Genomic DNA, 23,880 nt, shown 5'->3' with positions numbered 1-23,880 from the left:
TCTGCAAACATTATAGGCTGTCAAAAAACCCAGTGGGGCCCCAGATCCTGCCCTTAGACATGACAGGCTATTACTGTTGCTCTGTTACTCTCTAGAAGTTGATGGTAAGATCCTATTGCTGAAGACAGGATATGCAGAAAACAAGCTAGTGTCACAACTTAGAGGCTTCATCCCCACTGGCTAGCTTTCGAGTGATGCTAGCAGGTTTCTGTGCATGCTATCAAGGGAGAAAAGTCTTGTGTGAGCTACAGCTGACCTAGCAGGTAAGTAACTGAGTAACTGACCTGGCAAGATAGATGCACTGATGTAGTAGTGGCCTGGTGGTGTGAGAGCAACCAACAACTTTCTGTTTGGATTTAAAGCCTGATCTTAGGGATCAGCAGTGTGTCTTAGTGTTTGTATAGGTCTTGTGTTTTTACAAAATGTGGATGCTTTGTTTAAAGTGGGTTGAAGTGCTTAGTGTTAGAAATTTTATAGATATTTGATGAAGAGCACTTTTACTACCATAAAAAATATATTTCATAAAGTCTTAAAAATTCACATCTTCAAATACAATCATTTTCATAGTCATTAAGAACAGTAGACAAAAACTTTTTATGTTTTAATTGTAGCTTATTGAGTAAGAAAAGAGCCAAATTGATATAAACAGTTAAGATCTCCACATTTATGGCATTCTGGACCTAGTAGTTTTGCATTTCCAGGTAAAAGTTCTTCCATTTATGTTTCTTTGCAGAAGATTGTTCTGACTGCAAGTTAATGACTTTTACAATTTACTGATGTCTAAAAATTTCCCTTGACTTCACATTTTGTTCTGGATGTCTTGGTTTCCTCCACCCACACAAGTGCAGCAAGAGTTTCGAAGTGACACTGAATTTAAGAAACCTGGCTTTTATTTTTTATTTTTTTCAAAACAAACTAACTTTAAAAATTATGACTGCTTTTTATTGAAACCAAAAAAGGAAAGGCTTTGGCAAGTGTTCACTAAATGTGTGAATAACCTAATTGATTTTACTGGAATGAATAGGAAGCTTTGCTGTTTGTCCTTGTAGATACTTGGCTCAGTAATTATACAATAGTGAGAGACCAATTAATCTGTGATGAAAAGTAATAAATGCAAATTCATCAGTCTCATGCAATTTTATATCCATGTTTCTTTCCTTCAGAGAAGAAGGGCAATATGGTAATTAGGATCTTGTTATTCTGTTATAAAAATAATCATGTAAACTTATTTAAACTTGATGTTTTGATGAGTTTTAAAATGTGAAAATATCAAGAGATTCTTGCTGAGGATTGTGAGGTCCATGAAATTTAAATAATTAAACATATTTTAAAATTTAAAGTTTAAATATTCCATTATATATTCTACAGTAAAACTCTATTAAAAGGGCCAAGAAGTCATAATTAATGCAAAAAAGTAGATAAACACAGATCATAGTATACATCTAAGAAGTCATTACAGGTGTCACAGTATGCAGCTAAGTCTTTAACTCAGATTACTAACTCAGGTTAAAATATAATATTTTAGGAAAGAATTTGAGAGCCAGTAAGGAAAAACAAAACAAAACTGCCTTTGGTGCCAGAATGAGAAGAAACAACTACTGGTGGGCAGCTAAGCCATCATACTTTTTTTTATTGGATATTTTATTATTTATTTACATTTTAGATGTCATCCCATTTCCCCCCCCCCCCCCCATAATCCCCCATCCTATCCTTCCTCCTCCTTTTAGCTTTTATACCATTTTAATTTCATGCAAGTACTAAGGTCAGTTCTAGGTTGAGGAACTAGCAATACAATAGATGCAAATAGTCAAGGAACAAGCAATTAGACTGTAGACAATCATCATACTTTTAAAGCATGTCCTCAGATCTGAACGCTTAAAGACTGGTCCCTTTTAAGGTCATTATTAGATGGCTAAAAATAGGAAATCACAGAGAAATTCTAAAAGGAAAACTATTTTACCTAGTTTTAGTAGCTCATACAAGATAAGAGCACTTCACATTAATCTGTCAAAAGTACTGGAACCATAGTAGGCACTCTGCAAATATTTACTGAGCTAACCTGACTCTTAAGGTAGCATGCTTTTTCTGGGCTTTTAATAGCACTGCCCATCTCCTTGTATCTCAATTTTGATATAAATATATTCTCTGATTTGAGATTGAAGAAAGCTGGTTGGTATTATTTATTTACCAAATCTTGGTCCCAGCAAAAATTACTAAGAGGGAACTTAATTTAGATTTTATTCTTTTTGAATATCTAAACTATAAAATTGTGACTCTAAACTTTATGAATGAAATTCATGTACTTAATGCCTGAATTATAAAATAAGGTGGAAAGCTGGTTTGAAAACAAGAAATATATATTCCTACCAGTACAGTTAAAGGAAAGCTAAGTACCATCTTTCAAATGTTACCTGAAGCAAGTCTAGGTCTCCTATCCTAAGTTAATGACATTTTTGAGTACAGTAATCTTTTACAACAAGGAAAAGATCCATTCTGAGTAAAAATACAGTGACATAGTCAACAGTGCTGGGAAATGTGGGGAGGGGTAGTGAAAATATCATTCAGTGGAAAAAATAATATTTATTTATATTTATATTTATATTTATATTTATATTTATATTTATATTTATATTTATATTTATATTTATATTTGGGGAAGGGAGGGTGAAACCGGGTTTCTCTGTGTAGCTCTTGCTGTCCTGGAACTTACTTTGTAGGACAGGTTGTCCTTAAACTCGAGGGATCACCTACCTCTCCCTCTGCACCTTGCAAGTGCTGGATTAAAGGCATGTGCTATCATGCCAGGTTTATGGATATAATTTTTAATGTAACAATATTTTCTAGATGATAGTTCATTTTAAGTCACATTCATTTGTATTAAAAACCTGAGTCATAATTGGTTATAAACACTGCTGTGATTCACTGACAGTAAATTTTGGGTATAAAATTTGATGGATTTGGTACCTTTTCCTCATGGCCCCTTTCATTATGTACTAAATTAGTCTTTCAAGAATTAATATACTTTTAAGGGTATATATTTTTCAGGTCTTGATATCTATCAAATATAGTTTCATATTTTATTTTGCATATTTTAAAATTGATTAACTGTTGATGAATAATTAATTTTGTTCCAAATTTCTTCGTTTTCTCCATCTCTGTAACTAAGCTCATGCTTGACCAATTTCTCCTGGTTCTTAGTACATATGATTATAAACTACCTTTTGTGACTTTTAGCTTCTGTCATGCATTCTGTCTAAATGCACGTATAGCATGCTCTTCTCTCCATGTTGTAATCATTGAGCCTTTTTGATCTCTCAGGTGGTTACTGGCAAAACTGGCAAAAAACAAAACCAACTTGCCACAGTCAGTAACATACAGACTAAAAGTTTCCATTAATGTTATGTTTTGTCTGAGACATTGTTATTTTATATCATTTTTGGTCTTGATAGTTTAATAAGTTTGTTGTTAGTTTATTTGTGCAGAGTAGAAAGTTAACAGCATATGCTTAAATCCAGTCCTCAACTTTTACCAACTACTTTCTACATTAAATTAACCCAAACAACGTATTAGTCTAATTTCTGTCTGTCATGAACAGTTGTAAAGAGTAATTTTAAGATATCTGGACTTTTTAATGCCTGCTATATATGTTTGCTTTCTTTCTGAAATCTTAAAGATTGGGTAACATTCAATTTCTGTTCTGATTCTTAGATGCACAATACCAGGCACGTCTCACCCTCCAGGTGCACCTCATTCACTTATACATCTGTGTGTGTGCTTTCCAATAGTCTTCGAGCATGAAAAACGTGGCCCCTAATTTCTGCTTGGTTTTTATTGATCTTTTAGTCAAGTCTATACTCCAGGAAACCTATGACTTACTTACCCTTGCCTAACACACAAAAATGGTTTTTCTTTCTGTGATTTTTCTGTCTTGATGGCAGTTGTTTCTTCTACTTACAAGTGCTTTCCTCACTGTCTTTCAGGGTCCAACTGAAGAACCCCTCTTAAAATGAAGCTTTCCCTGGAACCATTTTTCTTTGAGATCATATAGTATTTAATATTAAGAAACATTGATAGTGTATCTGGGGTTGGGGCAGATGACTCAGTGAGGAAAGGTGCTTTGAGTTCTATCCCCAGGACTCACATGTTGGAAGGAAAGAATTAACTCTTCCAAATGGTCCTCTGACCTCCACACATGCTCCGTGACACAAGTGCCTCTTCCATACAATAAATAATTTAAGTATTGTATGTCTGTGCTGATTTGGTTTGGGCTACTTGAGACATACCTTTTTTCATAACCATGTTAACTTTTTTGCTTTAGTTTAAATATCCTTGCAGCTTCTGGTTGTATAGTAAATAGTATTTGTTGAGTTAGTGATTACATTAATGAAAACTCTAGGTGGAAAAGATTACAAGTAGAGATGCCACATTCAATAATTTAGACATTACTCCAATAGCCAGGCTAATAAAAGTGGAGGGATAATCCAGACCTGTTAATAGAAGTCATAGTAAGTCTTTATTGGAAAGTGCTAACCTAGAATCTTAGAAGGAGGCAGGTTTATATCTTCCAGTGGTAGAGGACAGTCAACTAGTAATGTAGAAATACTAATTATCAGAGGACTTTGATTTTTTAGTGATCTGGCCAAATGAGAATATCACTAAAGTAGATAGGTGGGCACATAGTTCATGGGTCTGTTGTTTATGCTTTGGATTTAATACCAGATTCATGGTTTGACATAATATCTTTGTTTTAAGTCATATTGGTCCTATCCCTTGGCACCTTTTCACACCCAGGAGTTTGCCTCAGTTTCCCTTAATAAACCTACATTTGTTCTACTTTAAAGCGGGTATGGGAATTAAGTCACATAATATTGACCATGGGTTTATATTGAGCTATTTAATTGACTATTCAACCTAATTTGATACTATGGCTATAGAATACTACAAGTATGTTGAATGCTTAATGCCATGCAGGCTTCCTGGCATAGAGCTAAAACTAACCTTTGTTATTCATAATAAGAGTTCCTTCTAATCAACCTTGAAGTCTTGTACTTGACTGACATAGAATGGAATCCCTAATTAGCCTTAGGGTGGGACTGGTCACCAGAAAGACCAGGTGACTAGAAAGTGCAAAGATTGGGTTTGGATCAGTAAACACATTTGGGCCCTGGGAGTGGCATGCCTGGACAGGGCATGCAAGCTCCTCTGCATACTGTCACTTTCAATGCCTTGCCCTTCCATTTGACTGTCTGTACATGTTACTGTTTGCTTGCTTGCTCTTTTTTTTTTTTTTTTAAAATAGGATCCTGGGTTCAAGTGATCTTCCTGCTTCAGGCTCCCAGACTTGTCTTCTTTAGGAAACATTCTTTTGTTTTGTAAACTGTACTAATAGATTATGGAACCCAAGGAAGGGATAAAGTAGCCCCTCAGTTTATATCCAGTAGGTCAGAACTACAGGTTGTCTGGGACTTCTGTTGCTTGTGTTTGACAGTCTCTCTGTATAGCTTATAATCCCGGTGCCCCAGCTTCCTCCTGTGATGGGATTACAGTTTGCACCATGTCTAGATGACACAATTGGGGATCTTACTATGAGACTGAGCCCTTTAGCTTATGGCTTTATTTATTTGTTGACCGGTTTAATTATTATGCAGTTCATTGTTTATCTCGATATCCTGTTAATTGTTTATCTAGTGCTTTATTTATTTGTTGACCTGTTATTCTCACAGCTATATGGAGGTCTAATTTGCATACCTTTCAATTTGCCTACTTGGAGTGTAGTCTTATATGGTTTTATAGATTGGTGTAAAGCATCATTGAAATTTTAGAACACTTATATCATATAAAATAAGTGTCCTTTGGCTGTCACTCTCATCTTCTATTTGCATTACACACAAAAAGAAAGGGAAGGAGGGGGAAGAGGGAGAGGGAGAGGGAGAGGGAGAGGGAGAGAGAGAGAGAGAGAGAGAGAGAGAGAGAGAGAGAGAGAGAGAGAGAATGAATATGAATGAATCAGTCCACTTACCAACCCACTCTGTCTCTGCTTGTCTGGACATTTCCTGTAAGTATAGTCATAGAGAGTCTGTGCTTCTCGTGACTGACTGCTTTCACTTAGCCAATTGTTTTCAAAGTCCACCCATGATGCCGCATACCCGGGACTGTTTTCATGGGCCACTAGTGTAATGCTTCCTTATATAGGTGTACACATTTTACTGATTTATAAGTTGATAGACACTTGGTCTGTTTCCACTGTGGGGCAATTATGAATATTTCCAATTTGGGACAATGCTGTAAAATAAACATTGATGCAGTTTTGTGTAGACTTAGGTTTTCATTTCTCTTGTGTTTATGCCTAGGGATTAAATTGTTTCATCATATGATAACTTTACATTTATGAAAGTATTTTCCAGTGTGACTGTCTCACTTCTTTTCCCACTAACAGCTGTTAAAGGTTTTTATTTTTCAGTAGCCTTACCTGGCTTTTTGTTTGTTTGTTTGTTTGTTTGTTTGTTTTTGTTTTTCAAGACAGGGTTTCTCTGTGTAGTCCTGGCTGTCCTGGAACTCACTCTGTAGACCAGGCTAGCCTCGAACTCAGAGATCCACCTGCCTCTGCCTCCCAAGTGCTGGGATTAAAGGTGTGTGCGACCACTGCCTGGCCTTACCTGGCTTTTAATGTTATTATTATTACTATGATTATTGCTGCCGTATACTATATAAGGAAAATGACATCTTGTAGTTTTGGTTTCTATTTCTGATATGATACTAAGCATCATTCTGTATATGTTCTTTGAAGAAACAAATGTTTGCACGCTACCATTTTTAATCTGGGTTATTGCATTATTCAGCTTTAACACTTCTTTATATATTCAGATTGCAAGCCTTTTATCAGATACATGATTGAAAAAATACTTTTTCCCATTCTGTGTATTAGCTATGGCAGTGCTTTCCATACCTAGATCTCTAGGAGACTTTGAAGTGAGCAGAGTCCACAAAGTAGTTGTCTGAATAGCTAGTTTATGCCATGTATGGGGTGCAAACAAACAAACAAAGTCTCAGGACTAGAGGGATAGCTTAGAGGATTTATAAAGTATTTTCTGTGCAAACGTGTGATCTGATTTTGGATTCCTCGAATGCACATCAAAGCTAGGCATAACAGTACATAGTTGTAACAAGCTCTGGGGAGGTTGGGTGGAAAAGAAGCAGATCCTGAGGACTTGCTGGCAACCCAATCTAGAAGAAACAGCTAGCTGCAGGTCAGTGAGAGACCCTGTCTCAAAACATAAGGTGGGGAGCGATAGAGGAAGATGTCTGATGTTGTTTTCTGTGGGCACATACACCTCACCCTCCATCCCTCACATGTACATAGAAAGAAAAAAAAACATGTCTCTGTGGTGCCTGTCATCAAGTTTTTGTCTAATTTTCCATTTTCTTTTTATGATATAACTTTTAAAAAGTAGGCTGGAAAGGTAACTTGTTAGCTAAGAGTACCTGCTGCTATTGCAGAGGACTGTGTTTGGTTCCCAGCACCCATGTGGTGGCTCACAGTGGTCTGTTACTCCAACTCCTGGGGATCTGACACCCTCGTCTGGCTTCCTTAGGCACCACACATGCACATAGTACACATACATACATACATAAGTGCAGGCAACCACAAAAGTAAAAAGTAAATCTTTAAAGACTTATAACAAATGTAGTAAAGAGTAGTACTAAATATTTTACTATCCTGTTTAGTACTACGGTGCATTGTAGTTGCTCCTTGGCTGTCGGCTTTGTTCTCTTTGTTCTCTAGTGTTTGGGATGTTTCCTACAAATAAGTTCTGACATGGGAATCAAGTGTTTCATTGGTTACATTCAGTGCTTAGCACGCCAACTTTCATCCAGTTACTTGACCTTATACACATACATACAGACTTTTCTCATCTATAAAGGAGCAGACTTGAAAGGAACAAATTGAACAGTATAGTCATTGAAGTTCTTTTCAGCTTCAAAATACAGTTTCACTAGTGACTTTTCTCTTCTTATTGCTCCTAACGAGGAAGAATTATGCTTGGTTAACAAAACTTGAACTTAAACAATTTCTCAGAGGTTGGAGTTACATTGATTTGGCAAGTTAAAAACTGGGCATATCCATAGAGCCTATTAAAAACAAACAACAGCAACTTACTGTAGAATAGCAGATGCCATCTAAGTGAATTGTACTGTGGCTAGTTGAACGTGACCAAAGCATCACCACCAGGAAGGTGGAACTAAAGGAAGAAATAATTTACACACCTACTTAGGGTGTGGCTAGAGGCACAGGGACTGTAAGCAATGAGTCTTTGACTGCAGCCTTGCAAGTATGCATAGCTCATTAGAGAAGCAAGTTCTCAAAGGACAGCTGCGGCCACAGCACATATGAAAAAAAGAGGACAATTAAGGAAAAAACACCTGAAACTGACCTAGAAACTGGAAGGTGAGTGTACCTTGTCTTGGTTAACTGTGAAGGATCATGGTTTTAAAGGTCTTAGACGACAAGTGTATCCACTGGTCCTTGAGTTCAACTGAAGTGTGTGAGGCGAGGAGGTGGGGCTCTCATAGTCCAAGCGAGGTGTTTGGAACAGAAGAAAGGTTGCTGGGATTCAGCCAAGAAAGCTACCTAAAGGTTTGGTTATGTTTTTACAATTGGCTGTCTTTTCTGATGTTATTAATCACACATCATTATAAATAAAAGCAAATGCCAGAAATTGAAAAAAAAAAAATGTTAAGTAATCAGAAATTGACTATGGAAGAATAACCTGGAAATTTAATTGTAACCATTCTGTGTTATGGCTATGTCTTTAGCCCATTCTGAAAGCAGCTCATCATAATCACTAAGAACACAGGGAAGTTTTGTTTTTAGTATCTTCTCAGAGTTTTATAAGAAAAATGTATTGCCTAGAATGCATAGCCTGGAATAAGAAAGGATGGGCTGTTTGATAAGTTGGTTCCCCTAGGAATGGGCAAGAAATACACTTCCAAACGGACAGAGTTGATATGTTAATTCAAAGACTTCAGGCAGGTCCTTGGGTTTTGTTATGGCATTAGGCATCACAGCTGCAACTACATTTTGTTTAGTATGAGTATGGAACCTGTCATGTCCGGTTTCTTGAGCAATCCTCAGCCTAGAATAACATGGAAGCGTCTTCAGACAGAAATATCCCAGTATGTATTCACACTGTCTAAAGAGTTTTAGGGTCTGGGTGTATCTACACTGGACATAAACAGGATACCTCAGCATATTTATTTCACTGTTTCAAGTGGTCCTGCTGCCAGCAGAAGGATCAGAAACAATGCTGTGAAGACTCCCTCAAGGACAGTTTGGGACATGTTGACACAGTTAAGGAATGCTGGGAGGAATAGAAACTTGTCAGCTCTTAAGGGCGGCTCATTTTGTGCCAAGGCACTGGTGATTGTGGCAATTTTGTCTTAAATGTTATAGACCTGCTATGAATCAGAGCTGTTGGCCTGTGGGTGCATTGTGAGAGAAGTCTTCTCAGATAAATTTAGGGCCAGCTAAATTGTTTTTAAGATAAACTATTTCTAGACAAGACTTTTGATTCTAATCAAGATCAATATGCGCACTTACTGACTTTGGAATCGAGAGCCACTGGTAATGGTACTACTCAGTATAGCATAATTTAATTAAATCTTAGATTGTCACATTAGAGAGCCATTTCCATAATGGCCATTAACCATGAGTACCAGCTTCAATTTTGGGGCAGGCACAATGTTTACTAGGACTGGACAGTTGCATACCGCTAAAGAACTTTATTATTATTCTTTTATGTATGTAGGTTTTGTTTTTGTTTTCTGCGTTGAAGTTTGCACCCCATGCATGCCTGGTCCCCTCTGTGGTCAGAAGAGGGCATCGGATCCACTGGAATTGCAGTTACAGTTTACAGTTTTAAGTGTTGAGAATCAAACCCAGGTCCTCTGGAAGAACATCCAGCACTCTCAACCTGAACTATCTCTGTAGCCCTGACTAGAGAACTTCAGTAAGAGAATATCAGTATGTGGGTTCAGTGGAATTTTAGTTTAATGGGTAGGATGTGTAAATGATTTGCTTGTGCGGCCTAGTGAGCAAGTATAAATCAGCATTCTTCTTGATTTAATTTTACCAAATTAAAACAGAAAAACAAATATAATTAATCATGTTTGGCTATATAGAGAAGTAGACTTGCTCAGTATAGTCTTATTTCTAGTAAATAAAGGGCTTTTCTAAAAGAGGAGTGGAGAAGGAATTGCAAATGCGGTGATCTGAGATCAACAAATGTAGTACATAGGATGCCTTCAGTAGGGACTATATAAAGCTCAGTCCCAGTTTACTTCTAAGTAGTGCTGTGATTTCTCCATGACCACAAACAAATCTAGTTTATTTATTTATCTGTTTATTGTATCTATTGTTCTTACTTTCCTGAAAATTAAACCTGTGTGTACTAGGCAAGCATTCCACCAGCAGGACTACACCATGCATTGATTTATTTTAAAATATAAAGCTGGAAATTAACACCTGATTTTATGTCCTTGATAATATATTTTGTGACCAGATCAGGAGCAAAGATAAAGTTCATTTCATAGTATTAAATAGATATTTCACACATGTGAATTTTATTGATTTTGGTTTCTTAAATGGAATGTTTAACTAATTATTTATTATACCACATCCGTTTTTTACATAAAAGCAGGCTGTTTTAATTACTATCATGAGCTAATAATTCACCATCTTAATTATATTTTCAGTATTTACAGAGCAGGTACATAGTTGATCTGAATGGCTTTTTAAGAAGTAGGATATTCTTCCTTTGAAGTGCTTTATTCTATAATTTGCTACTAAGCCTGTGTTCAGAATCATCCTCTGCGTCCTCTACTTCCGTTTCTTCCCTTTTGGGCCACATAGGAGAAGCAAATTCTTGCTTCAGCCAATAGAAGCTCAACTCCGATAGTGTTTACCTACTTTGCGTAACACAGGCCCACCCACACACATTCTGAGGTGTTTGAGTGAAAGAACACTGAACAGACGGCTCTGTGCAGTGTGTGGTTCCCAGTGCAGTCGGCAGATGCCTTATACTATCTCGATTTTATCCTCTGACATGAAGGTGGTTTAACGTGTGGTGGTAACGACAGAATTACGTAAAAGGTGGGTGCTCTGGGCTTGATTTTAAGGTTCATTCTGAGGTTTAGGGTAAAGGTAAACGTGCAAAATGAAATTAGCTGAAGCATAATCAGACTGCTTTTAATTGTCACTTTTTTTATACTTAGCTCTAGAATTGTCTTGTATATGATTAAGTTTCCTTCTGTCTTAGGACAAAGGTTGGATAAATCTCAATTCCAAAGTTTCTGTGTTCTTAAATTTAACTGTTAGACTCCTATTAGCAGTGAAAAAAAGCCTGAGAAATATACTAACTACAGGTATTATGGCCTGTTGATTAAACACCGGTAGGAAATGGAAAGCTGCTCTCATTTTAATGTTGAAGACTAGCCTACAGTACTTAGGTTTTATATGTTGTAGAACCTGTTGTTATTAATCTTCATTCTTCCTTCCAAGTTGGAGAATTGTGGTGTTCTCTGAAGAAGTTTATTTAGTAACTAGAACAGTGCCACTGTCATTGTGTATTGATCAGCTCTGCTTTACAGGGGTTTAAGTAGTGTTTCCACCTGAATATCCTAATTGTTCTTACGATTATGGTAGAGATTGAATAGTGTTACATCTAATCAATTATTAACCACAGGGAATCTTTCCACCAAAATGTAACAATCATCATTTCCCAGTAGGGTTCTGTTTTCTCCAAAAGAGAAAATATATCTGAAAAAAAATGTTTTTGTAGGAAATTGAAAAGAAACTAGATCTGATCTAGATATTGGTATATATGATCATTTTTCCCCAGTTTTCTCATCTGTGAAGAATAATTTCTTGTACATTAAAAGATATGTAAGACAGAAATTAGAAAATTGATCATAATTTAGTTATTTGGGATATTTGTAATGTGATAATGTAACAATAAGAAGATGGAAGAAAAAGGAAATTTGTAGGAACAGCCCAGATATATGCATTTATTTTCCTAATGAAGGGTGTTTTGTTTTAAAAACAAAAATGTTCTTAACCTTTCACACACAGTGACTCTAAATTACTGTTATAAAGTTCTGGAGAACACAGTATGATTTGTTCAGAGAAAGATCACCTGCGATTTCTCAGAACTTTGCAAGGACCAAGAAGTAAATGAAACTACAGGATTAAACTGTCATCATTTGCTGAGAGTGGCAGTAATTGTCATCTTTTAATGATGGCTTCTCTGTTTTGAAAGCTACCTTCTCTGAAAAAAAGTTACTTCATTTGTACTTAGAAATTCAACTAAAATTTTCTTCTTGTTCTTTTTAAATGAAGTTTATTAAGATATTTTGAAAAGAAATACCTAAAAAGTTAACTTCTATAAGAGTAATAAAAACATGTCCAAACTCATCTGATTTTCCTCTTTAAAAAATAATAAATAAATAAATAAATAAATAAATAAAATTTTGCACATATATGTATATATATATATAAACATTTGATGTTAAAACTAATTGTAGTAGATTATGAGATTTTTTAAAAATTATATCTTAGCTATTAGCACTAATGAGATAAATATTAGCATAGTTCCCAAGAAACACAGTTAAATCTGAGAAATGGTTAAGTCTTAAGTGATGGGGCAACACCACCATGACAACAAAGTGTTTATTATTCCCTACTTTGTATTCTTAATTAAATACTTAGCAAGCATTTAATAAGTACTTGATTTTTTAAATATTACATTATCATTGGAAATCAGTGTTTTAACTCTTACAGTTGAAAAACATTTTTCATAGAATACATTTTGATCATGTTTTCCTCTTATCTAAGTCTTCCCATATTTCTTTCACCTCCCTACTCATTCAACTTTATGTGTGTGCACTGTTTAATTAAAATAAATACCACAAAAACAAAAATCAACACAAGCCAAAAGAAGAAGTATGCCAAAAGCGAATAGATAGACAAAAAAAAAAACCCACCAAGTTTATTGACCAGCTACTCCTGGCAGTGGGGCCCGTCCTTTAGTATTATGCATCCACCCAGTGCCACTCCATTGGAGAAAACTCATTTTCCCTTTGTCAGTCAGTAGGTACCAGCTGCAAATAGCTTCTTAGTTAGGTTGGGTCCCCATGTCTACTTTGCCCTCTCACTGCTGGGACCCTGTCTGAGTCAAACCTCTACAGATGTTGTGTGTGCCACCAGTCTGTGTGAATTCATTTTTTTCATCAACCCCATTGTGTCTGGAAAACACTGTTTCTGTGAAATCACCCATGGCTCTGGCTCTAACAGTCTTTCTGCCTCCTTTGCATAGAACTTTGAGGGGAGGGTTTAATAAAGACATCTAAAGTCTCCCACTCTCTGCACATTGTCTAGTTATGGGTGTCTGAGTTATTTCCCATCTATTTCAAGAAGCTGCTTCTCTGGTAAGGGTTGAACAAGGCACTGATCTAAAGGTATAGCAGTATGTCACTAGGAGTCATTTTTATTGCTGTGTTCCTTTAACAGAATAATAGTAGTAGGTTTTCTGCGTGGCTGGTGACCTGGTCTCAGGCTCTTGGCTATGCAGTAGTACTGGGTATAGTGTTGGCTACTCTATGGGTTCTTCTTTCCTCTACTCTGCTTCGCCCCTTTTCTTCCACCCTTTCAACCCCTAACATTAGATAGGAGAGAAAAAAGAGTAGAGAGGAAAGGAAAGAGATCCCTGCATAAAGTCAGCAGTAGTAGAGGGGGCAGTGTTATTGTTCGACTGCTTCCTGCGGATCAGGGAGTTCCTTAGGGCAAATTTTATCTTCACCTTCAGGATATCTAATTACTTCTTGGCGAACAACTATTTAACAAACCATGGCCAACAACAACTAACCCACAATCCACACTGAATGACCATCAATACCAACCTACAATCCACACTGAACGCCCAACAACAACCAACCCTGCCCCATATATCCTCTGGAAAATCCCTAGAATTTCAAACGTCACAACCCTGCTACAACAAATCATGGTCATCTGCTATGGACAGTCTGAAAGCAGCCCCATATCCCACACCTGGGAGTAAAATGAAACATATTCTTATATTTCTGTGGGTTTTTTTTTTCTTGTTTTTTAAGAAACCAAAATTCCAAAATTGTCACTACAATTGGACATGGAGTCCATCTCAGGAGTGGGTCTTAAATCCAATCAAAAAGTGATTGGTTACTCCCGAAACATTACTGCACCAGTCTATCTTGTAGGCAGCCCCTACAACCAGACGATTTTGTCAACCCCAGGAACTAGATGATGTTGGTGCAGTACCAATTGCTTAACCATATGGTTTCGCCAGCCTTTCCCCCAGTGTGTGTCTCTTCTGGCACAGGACCCACTTCATGTTCTCATGTTGCATGTATTTGTTGCATCTTAGTCATCTTCAGTCCCTGACAATTCTGTTTCTTTCCTTTTGTATCTGGGAAACCTTTAATAATTTTTCATAGTTGTAGTTGGATCGAGGTTCTTTACAACATACCTCATTGCATCACCAAAGAAAAGTGATGGTGTGTCTTTTTACAGGCCATATTAAACTTGATCAGTTGGTTAACATTAGGAACTATTTCATTTCTCCCACTGTGTATTTAGTATTTTCCCCTGGGTAATTAGTAAACACCCTCGGGGAAATATTTTGACACTGCTGTTGCCGTGTGTGTGTGTGTGTGTGTGTGTGTGTGTGTGTGTGTGTGTGTAGTTCAGATACCAACTTTGTGAAGTCAGTTCTCTCCTTACATCTTTAAGTGGGTTCCAAAAATTGAACGAAGGTCACCAGGCTTGTGCAGCAAGCACCTTTATCTGCTGATCCATCTTACCAACTATAATTTGTTTATTATTACCATATCTTCTTCATACAAAATAATGATTTTTGTTGTGGCATTTCATACATGTATAATCATATACTTTACTCATAGTTACCCTTTCCTATAACCTATTTTCCATCTTTCCCCAAATATTACCCCTTCTGCTTTTATGTCTTGAAAATATTTATAACAATATTTGTATCTTTTTAATCTAAGTTCCACATATGAGGAAGAGGGTGGCTTATCTCGTGTAGCATGGCCTCCAGTGCTCCATTTTCCTGTAGGTGACATCATTTTATTCTACATTATAGCTGAGTAAAGCTACATTGTGCCAATGTTTCCTTATTTCTCTGCGACTCGCAGACTGTGGCTGTTGTTGCTTTTCTAAGCAAATGTTTGTAACTTAGTTCTAAGAGTAATTTAACTTTTAGTGCTACTTTCTTTCATGGCCTATTTGAAAAGTATCATTTCTTATGCCTAAAGAATATAACAATGGCAATATAATATAATATGTTACTTGGTGTTCTAACTTTTAAATTTCTTAAATTGATAATGAAATAGTTGGAGGAAGTCCATTTTATTCATTTTCCCAAGCTTAAATTTTATCCCTATTACATTAAAGATAAGATTGTGCCTGGTAGACAATAGAACCAGTTATACAGGCTGTGCTTCAGTGTGCAGAGTTGAGATGGTTTGGGTTATTAGTTAACTTATTTTCCAAGTGTAATTCCCCTCATGTCCTTTAATGCATAATATTTCAGCAGTTTACAGTGGTAGAGTATGAGCTGTCACTTCAGTGTTCTTTCCTATTAATCAAGCATTACAGTAGCTACTATCTCTTACGATTGTTGTGAGGTTTAAATCGCACATGTCAAATGCTTAGAATAGTACTTGGCACGGAGACAACCCACCATTAGCTATTATAAAGGGCGGGGTGGAGGGCAAATGGTATGGGTTGGTATGTTGATTTAGGAGCTAGAATTCCCTGTACTTTTCCTATGCTTGTATTCTGAATAGCTGCTAAGTCCCACCAAACTTTACCTCTGTAAAAATGTTGTTACTTTAATAGTTGATAGGGGAATTTCTGTCTTACTTTTTCATAAATATAAAAAACCACTTCAGCAATTTAAGTAATCTAAAATTGCCGAATACAGGCTAGAAATGGACAGAGGACAACAAGCATATTTGAGTTTCTGGTTTAAAAATACATTTTCCAGTAACACAGTGAATACAATGACTTGGGGTTGGAATGAAGCAAACCCCACTTCCCCAATCACGAAGACTTCCTGCAGCTTCTTCTTGACTCACATTCAAGAAGTATGGAACTTCTCTTCCTGGGCTGTCAGGACTCACTTTTCTAATAGATATTTTCTTTCCAATTGTACCAAGAATGTTTTCCTCCTTGGGTTCCTTCGTACCTCCATTTTTAAAATAAGTATACATTTATTGAAGATTTTATTTGTGGTCACTGCCAGGACTTAGGGTTGACAGATACACTGAACATTGAGGAAGTGACAAAGGCTCAAATGATCTCAAAAATCACTAGTCATGGTTATATTTCCGTTACTAGTTTACAGTATATTGTAATTGTTTGGGGTTTGTTTTATACAGTATGTTTTCTAGTTTTCTAAATGACACCATAATAGGGTATCTTGGTTCTTATGAGGGAACTAACCCATTCAGCCTTATCTCTGTGTCAACAGTGGTATTTGAAAACTTGACACTGCTTCCCTTCTGGGAGCCTTACTTTCTTCTTTTATAAATGAAAATGACTGTAGTCATGTAGTTATGATGGAGATTAGATAGGTTGGTGCTTCTTGGGTTAACATAGATTTTAGTCCCTCACCTACTTGGTTCCTTTGTCTAGGAAATGGAAATTAGAAGATTTTCATATTCAAATCAATTAACTGTTTTAAGAGTCAAATAAACTAATGTTATGTTAAAGAATTTTGTTGATTAGTATTCTGTACAAGTGCAGGATAGGCCTTAACCATGAGCTGGTTCAAACTGACATTCCTTTTTGCTTAAAAGGATTTTCTCATTTTTAGCAAAGCTTGCTTCTAATTTTTACAAATGTGAGTAGAGGCTCAGAGGATCTGTCCTTATCTGCCTGTAGCACTGGCCTTGAACTCAGTTTGTGGCCACCCCAACTCCAGTGCCTTTGCTTTAAACATTTGAAGAGACACTGTCAAACATTTAAATGCATAGAAATGGTTGTTAACTTGCGTCAAGACAAGAGGGACTTCTGTTCTCAGTCAGTCACATGTTAGTAAAACAGTGGGACTGCAGCTACCTTCAAACCAGCCCTTTGTTAGTACAAGGCTTAATATAAAATCTATAGACGATAGTTAACTCCACGCTAATAAGCAAATATTTTTGAGTACTTTTCTCTATTCTAAAGATTACATTAAAATAGAGGAATTTCCTTTGTTAAAACAGATTCTCTTATTTCAATTCAAGCTTAAAGAGGTGGTTGCTCACATGATTAAATGGTGTAGTGACATTTTTGTGTGGGTGGGTGGTTATGTTTTTTTGAGACACCCTGACTGGCTTGGTGCCTCCCTGCCCTTAGCTCTCAGGTACTGAGATGGTTTGGCCTGCACTACCATGCCCAGTACCACGAGATATTTTTGATTATCACAGTTATGTGTGTTACTGGCTTCTAGGGAATGTAGAGGCCAGGGATGCTTCTTAAATTTCTAAAATGTACAGTCGATGTCAATACCTGTACATACATACAATACCAAAATGTTGGTGATACCCAGGCTGAAAAACCCTAGTTGAGAGAAACAAATTATATCTTTGGGAAAAATATCAATTGCTTTCTCGTCAGGATGAAATAAGCTATACTTGTGAATAAGACTCTCAGGATGCCATTTGGCTAATCTAGAAGGGGGTAGGTAGAAGTGTACACGGTGATGCCCCCCCTTACTTATTTTGGGAAGGAGCCTATGGACTTTCCTTGCCTTACTGCTGAAGGACAGTGAAAACACAGAAGTGCTAACTTCCAACTTCACCTCTGACCCCACTGGTCTCTTGTTCGTCCTCCTGCTTGTTCATCCTACTAATTATAAAAGAACAAAGGTGACTGCACCCCACCCCCACCCCCTTGGTCATTAGCTGCATTGTTTCCATTAGGCCACTCCACCACACATACACCTAAGCAGTTCTGTCTGCTTCTCCCGTTAGCATCATGCACAGGTGAACTCTAGTGTAGAGTAGAAATCTGCCCCACCAGAGAGAATGTATTCAACCTGCAATTTTTCATTATAAAGAATATGATGTTTTCACGTTTAAAGCATTTTCTTTGTCTCAGCTCCACTTTCATGCCTACCCATTTGCTGCTGAAATAGAAATGACCAGAAGACTGCAAACACTGCACTTGTTTGTTCCTGGCTCAGTGTGTGTCCCACTTGTCTTCTCTTTCAGAGCAGGAACCTGTAGCTGTGCAGTAGGTAACAAGCAAAGGATGGTGAGCAGCGCCAACAGTGAGAGAACCTACCCTGTAAAAGAACAACGTTGGCCTTCAGTTTCCCTTGCTTAGGAGATAGGTACCCAACAGTCTGTATTACACACAGTCTGTCTTTGGGAAGACTTAGTACGGAAACAGTTATCCTTGACTACGTTGTATAGAGCAAATGGCCACAGACTTTTAGCAGTCAAACTAAAAGTTAAGATATTTTATGGCTTTCTATTCATTTTCTCCCTCCCCACCCCCAAATGGTGCTGTTCTGGAGCTTGTTTTTTGAGGGGAAACTCTTTTTCATGGGAAGGTTAGTTCTTCCCATTGAAGGCAGCGTGTATAGTTTTCAACGACTAAGCTGAGTTCCAGCGCAGTGGCTGCTGCGGTAAACAGTCCGATTATCTCAGCAAGATTTTTCTCTTAACATTTTTTTTTCATGTCATGGTAGAATTAATGGTGGTGTTTCAGATTCTTAGTGCTATCACATTGGGCTAGGACTACATGCAGGGCGTGAGCCCAGCTAACGTAATGACAACAAGCAGAACTTGTGGTTGAGGCTTTAGGACATTCTGTGTGTGTGTGTGTGTGTGTGTGTGTGTGTGTGTGTGTGTATCCATCCATACCAAATACTCGAATGATTCAGGAATTTATTTTGAAGAATTATGTATCTTACTCAGATTTAAGAATTCATAGAGAATATTTGAAGGAAATGGATACAAAAGCACTATCTAGCAACTGAATTTATGTTAGAAATGCGGAACTATTATATAGACAATGTCCTTCATGTAAAGATTCTAGTAATTTCTGTTACAGCCATCAATATGTGCAATAGTTGCACTGAAAGAGAAATGGCAGTTGTGGCACATTTTATTTGCAGTTTAATAATGCTAATTCAATGTTGGTTGATTGTATTTAAGAAAACTTAATCCCAGCCAGGTGGTGGTACCGCACCCCTCTGATCCCAGCACTCAGGAGCAGAGGCAGGTGGATCTCTGAGTTCAAAGCCAGCCTGGTCTATACAGTGAGTTCCAAGACAGCCAGGGCTACACAGAAAAATCCTGGGGGGTGGGAGGGAGGAAGAAGAGGGGACAGGAGAGGAGAGAGATGGGAAAAAAAGAAAAGAAAACTTAATCTTGTTATTCTTGGATAAGGATATGATTCTTTTAGAATATTAGGTAAGAGTAGAAGTTGAGCTTGTTCCCGTGACTGCAGCTTTAGTGTTACTGATAAAAAAATTTCCAGTCACAACAGTAGCAAAATTATAGTTGTAAAGTAGCAGTGACATAATTTTCCAGTTAGGGGTCATCATAACATGAGGCACTGTAGTCAAGGATCACAGCGCTGGGAAGGCTGAGAACCACTGCAGTCACCTATCCTGAATACTATAGCAATGCACATTTTACTAGTAAGTTCTCAGGCAGGGCCAGATACCTACTTATATTTTTCCCAGCTCCAAAATCTCCTTCATTCTACTTTAGTCCCTTTATTTTTAGAGACAGAGAAAACAGATGGCTTTGGTAAAGAGCTACAGCTAGAACACAGGCTAACACTGTACCTGTGATAGCCTGTCAGTCAAGATGGCATCCATGTAACACTCAGACCTTAGGAGTAGCCATGCTTTGCTAATGCTATAATTTGAAGAAAATACATAAGGAGAGAGGTTTTTTATATTTACCCATATTTTTGCTACCCTGTTAGCTGTTCTTTCTGTTGAGAGAATCCCCTTTAGTCATTCCTTTATGATATACCACTGGCATGTTTTTCTTTACATTTTTCTCTACCTGAAGATCTCTTAATTCCTTCCCTCTGGTTTTATTGGATACAGATTCTTCTGTTGACAGTTCTTACTATACACACAAACAATACTAAATAGACTGAACAGGTTGTATTCATATGTGTATGTGTCAAGAATTAGAGAAAGAGAGGCCATGAGTTCAATAGCTGCAAGAGGGTGTGTGGGAAGAACTGGAGGGAAGAAAGGGAAGGGGGGAAATGATGTGTTATATTTTAATTCCAAAAAATGAATAAAGAATTTAAGTATATTAAGCCACTATTGTATGGACCTTGTGGTTTCTTGTGAGATATATGCTGTCATCTTAGTAGCTTCTTCCCTGTAGATAAAATATTGTTTATTTTTGTATATTTTATTGTTGTTCGTTTGATTTCCATTTTTAGAACTTTTATTTTGATGCTGAGATCTTTGGGTTATCTAGAGACAGAATTGTTAAGTTTCGTGCATCTGTAGTTTTATTTCTCATCTCAGATTTGTTGTGTTTTCAAGCTTGATTTCTGTGAGTCCTGTCTCAGCTCTGCACGTTCCCTTCCCGAGGCTGAGGTTCCAGTGGTGCACAGTTAGCTCTCTTGCTGTAGTCCTGCAGACCAGAAAGAAGGCTCTGCCTACTCTGTCGCCCAGCCTACCTAAGAAGTTCTTTGTTGTAATTTAATATCTGTCTTAGTTTGGAGTTCTCCACTTTGTCCTCTGTTTGCTTGCCGAGACTTCGTACTCTAGCCCCACTGTCCCAGATGGAACTATTTCTTGGGCCATTTTATCATGGCTGCATCTAACTCTGTTGGGCAGTCTTAGATTCCTCAACTCAGTCTTGTCACCTGTTGTTACCTCTTCTGCTTTAAATCTCTTTAGTTCTTGGTATTTTGGGATGTTATGTTGAACCTTGGGTGTTTTCAAATTCTGTTTTGAGACTGTATATTCTCTAAACCTTCTCTTTGCGCTGCCGTTTCCTGACGCTGCTTTGTCAGTGTAGTGGATGTCTTCTGTTACTGACAGCAGATAAAATGTAGGTTCCCTACTCAACCTTTGTGGGCAGGTTGGACGAAGTATCCTTCTTACTACTGCTGAGTGCATGTGGAAATGAGATTCATCCTTGTAGTCTCCAGTGCTGTCACTGGGACTGACTACCTAAGTGTGCTTGCTTGTGCATCACCTAAGTAAGTGTCTTGGCTCTTCCCCAAGCCTGCATTGACACCATCCTACTGTGATTTTCAGTCTCTCTTTTGTGGTTACAGTGGTTGTCAAGGCTCCACACTCAGCTCTAGCTGGTGAGAATGGAGCAGTTTCTCTAGTATTTGGCTACAGTAAAATAGCCATAGTCATAACTTTCTATCTACCAAGCTGACACTTTATTGTTCCTTTAAACAAAAGCAAATGTGTTTTTGTTTTGTTTGTACTAGTTCATATTTCCAGGTTGCTGGCTTCCTCGGTTCCATATCTGGCATATATTAGCCAAAGAGAGCACAGAGAATTCACTGTCTTGTTGTTCCTTAGATCCCGAAGGCCCTACTGTTCTGCCTCTCTCAGCTTTTTATATCATCTTATATATTTTTTCCTTGTTTATTATATGCCTACAAGTACCATGGTATGCATATTGAGGCCAAAGGATAGTTTGCAACAATTGGTTCTTTCCCTTCACCACGTGGAGTCCGAGATCAAACTCAGTCATTGAGACTTGCTGGTAAGCACCTTCACCAACTGAGCCATCCTGCCAGCCCCTCCCTTAATAGATTGAGAAAAAACTTTCTGTATATGCTTACATTGTTTTATCTAGGGTCTTTAATTATACTTTGTAGAAATGATAGGGAAATGGACAACTTTGTTCTGTAAAGTGGCAGGCAGACAGATGTACATTAATCTGTTTGTGCCAAATACAGAACCATTGTCGGGGAACATCACATGCTGTGTATTTCATGCGATTTTCCTGATGTATTCATGAAGACTTGGAAAATACTCTTTATTTAAACCGGGATCATTGTGCATGTTATTAACAAAACCTTTTTCCTCTCTAGGAAATAATGCAAAAGGTGTCTCAAGGCTCCTGACCAGTGAACAAAGATTTGAGAAAGACAGCCAAGCTCATGTTTTCTCCTGATCAAGAAAATCATCCTTCCAAGGCCCCAGTAAAATATGGTGAACTCATTGTCTTAGGGTAAGATTTCTGTACGATGAAACATAGAACTGAGTATGATGTGGTCATTTTGGTCTTTGGGTTAGAATTGTTGTTATTTTGTTTTTAAGAATTTGTACTTTACTATGTCCAGAAGAATCTAGTGACCATATTTATGCCATTCTTGTAATCATTGAAATAGTGCATAAGGGCTGGAGAAATGCTCGGAGGCTAACAGTAATGGCACTCACTGCCCTTAACTCCCAGTGGACCTGAGTTCAGTTTCCAACACCCACATCAGGAAGCTCACAGTGGCCTGTAACTCCAGATCTAAAAGATGTTGTCACCCTCTTCTGGCCTACAAGCAACCACACACATAAAAATCTATTTTAAAAGCACTGAATAAGCCTTACCTTGTCCTCACCCTAGAAAAAGAGTTTGCATTTTTTGTCCCGTTCTTTTGAAAATTTTTTCTTTAGCTCCTTGGCCAACTATCAAAAGACACTTTCCTGCTTCAGGTAATTTTGCGTGCCTTAGTGTATATGTGTCCTTTTGCCTTCTGGGGTGGTGTTAATTTGTGCATAAGGGCCAGCTTTGCTTATACTTCTTGGTAAACAGACTTGTATAGGCCTAAGGGAGCAGTAAACTGACCCTCAAGCACAATGCATAGGTATCTGTTGCTCCAACAGTCACCTCGTTTATTTAAACTCCCAGAAAAGCAATCTGCAGACAGAAGGAGAGGAGATTCCATTATTTCAGTTATTTTAATCTAAACCTGGAATAACTGTAAAATGTAGATACAGTCTGTTCACTACGAAGTCTAGAAACTGAAAATTATGGACTCTCCCACTTGGTACTTATTTTTTGCCTAAATGTCTGGCTTTCTAGACTTTGTTATGCTTTTAAGAATCAGACTGTTATAGCTTCTTGTTTACTTATGATATTTTTTTTTTTTATTTAACTTAATGTGTATGGGTGTCTTGCCTGCATGTGTACCTGATGCCCACAGAGGCCAGAAGGCAGCTTTAGATCCCCAGGGACTGGAATTACAGATGTTTGTGAGCCACCATGTGAGTGATGGGAAGAACCTGGGCTCTCTGAAAGAGTAACAAGTGTTCTCAGCTGCTAAACCACCTCACCAACTCCTATGTCTGACTCTTGTCTGGGGGCCATAGCTCCTGGGCGCCATTGTTTCTCCTGCAGTACTAGTGCTATTCCTGTGAACAAGTCAGCCATACTGGCCAAACTCAACTAAACTTACGTTGGATATGATGGCACATATCTGTAACCCCAGCATACACTTTATAAAACTTTATATTTGTGTGTGTGTGTGTGTGTGTGTGTGTGTGTGTGTGTGTGTGTAAATATATGGCCACATAGATTTTTAATCATGTTAAATGATAAACAGCGAATCTATTATGGGTTAAATTATTTTGTTAAAAAACTTGTTAACTATTAAAAAGTGTGATTTAAAATACGGTTTTAAGCTGTCCTTTAATTTAGAAATTTATCAACTAAGCTTTAGCAATAGTAATTACCTTTGTATTTAGTACTTGGTAGCTTAAAATGCAAATCTGATTCTAGAAGTGAAACTGGACAAGGTTTTCTAGAGGCGAATTAGTTGTGGCCCTGCAGAGGACA

At 37.5% G+C, this 23,880-nt stretch overlaps 1 protein-coding gene across 1 annotated transcript in view; it reads left to right on the top strand.

Moving 5' to 3' along the window:
- The window catches only part of Peli1 (pellino E3 ubiquitin protein ligase 1), a 50,773-nt gene that overhangs the window by 17,069 nt on the left and 9,824 nt on the right, over nucleotides 1-23,880 (top strand). The window contains exon 2 of the mRNA XM_034508950.2: nucleotides 22,142-22,281. Within this exon, the coding sequence (XP_034364841.1) occupies nucleotides 22,211-22,281 (71 nt within the window). The 5' untranslated portion in view covers nucleotides 22,142-22,210. The remainder of the gene's footprint in view (nucleotides 1-22,141; nucleotides 22,282-23,880) is intronic.

The sequence above is a fragment of the Arvicanthis niloticus genome, chromosome 7, assembly GCF_011762505.2.
Source record: "Arvicanthis niloticus isolate mArvNil1 chromosome 7, mArvNil1.pat.X, whole genome shotgun sequence".
NCBI lineage: Eukaryota > Metazoa > Chordata > Mammalia > Rodentia > Muridae > Arvicanthis > Arvicanthis niloticus.
The sequence above is the reverse complement of the archived record's forward strand: the minus strand, read 5'-3'. Positions and strand labels throughout refer to the sequence as shown.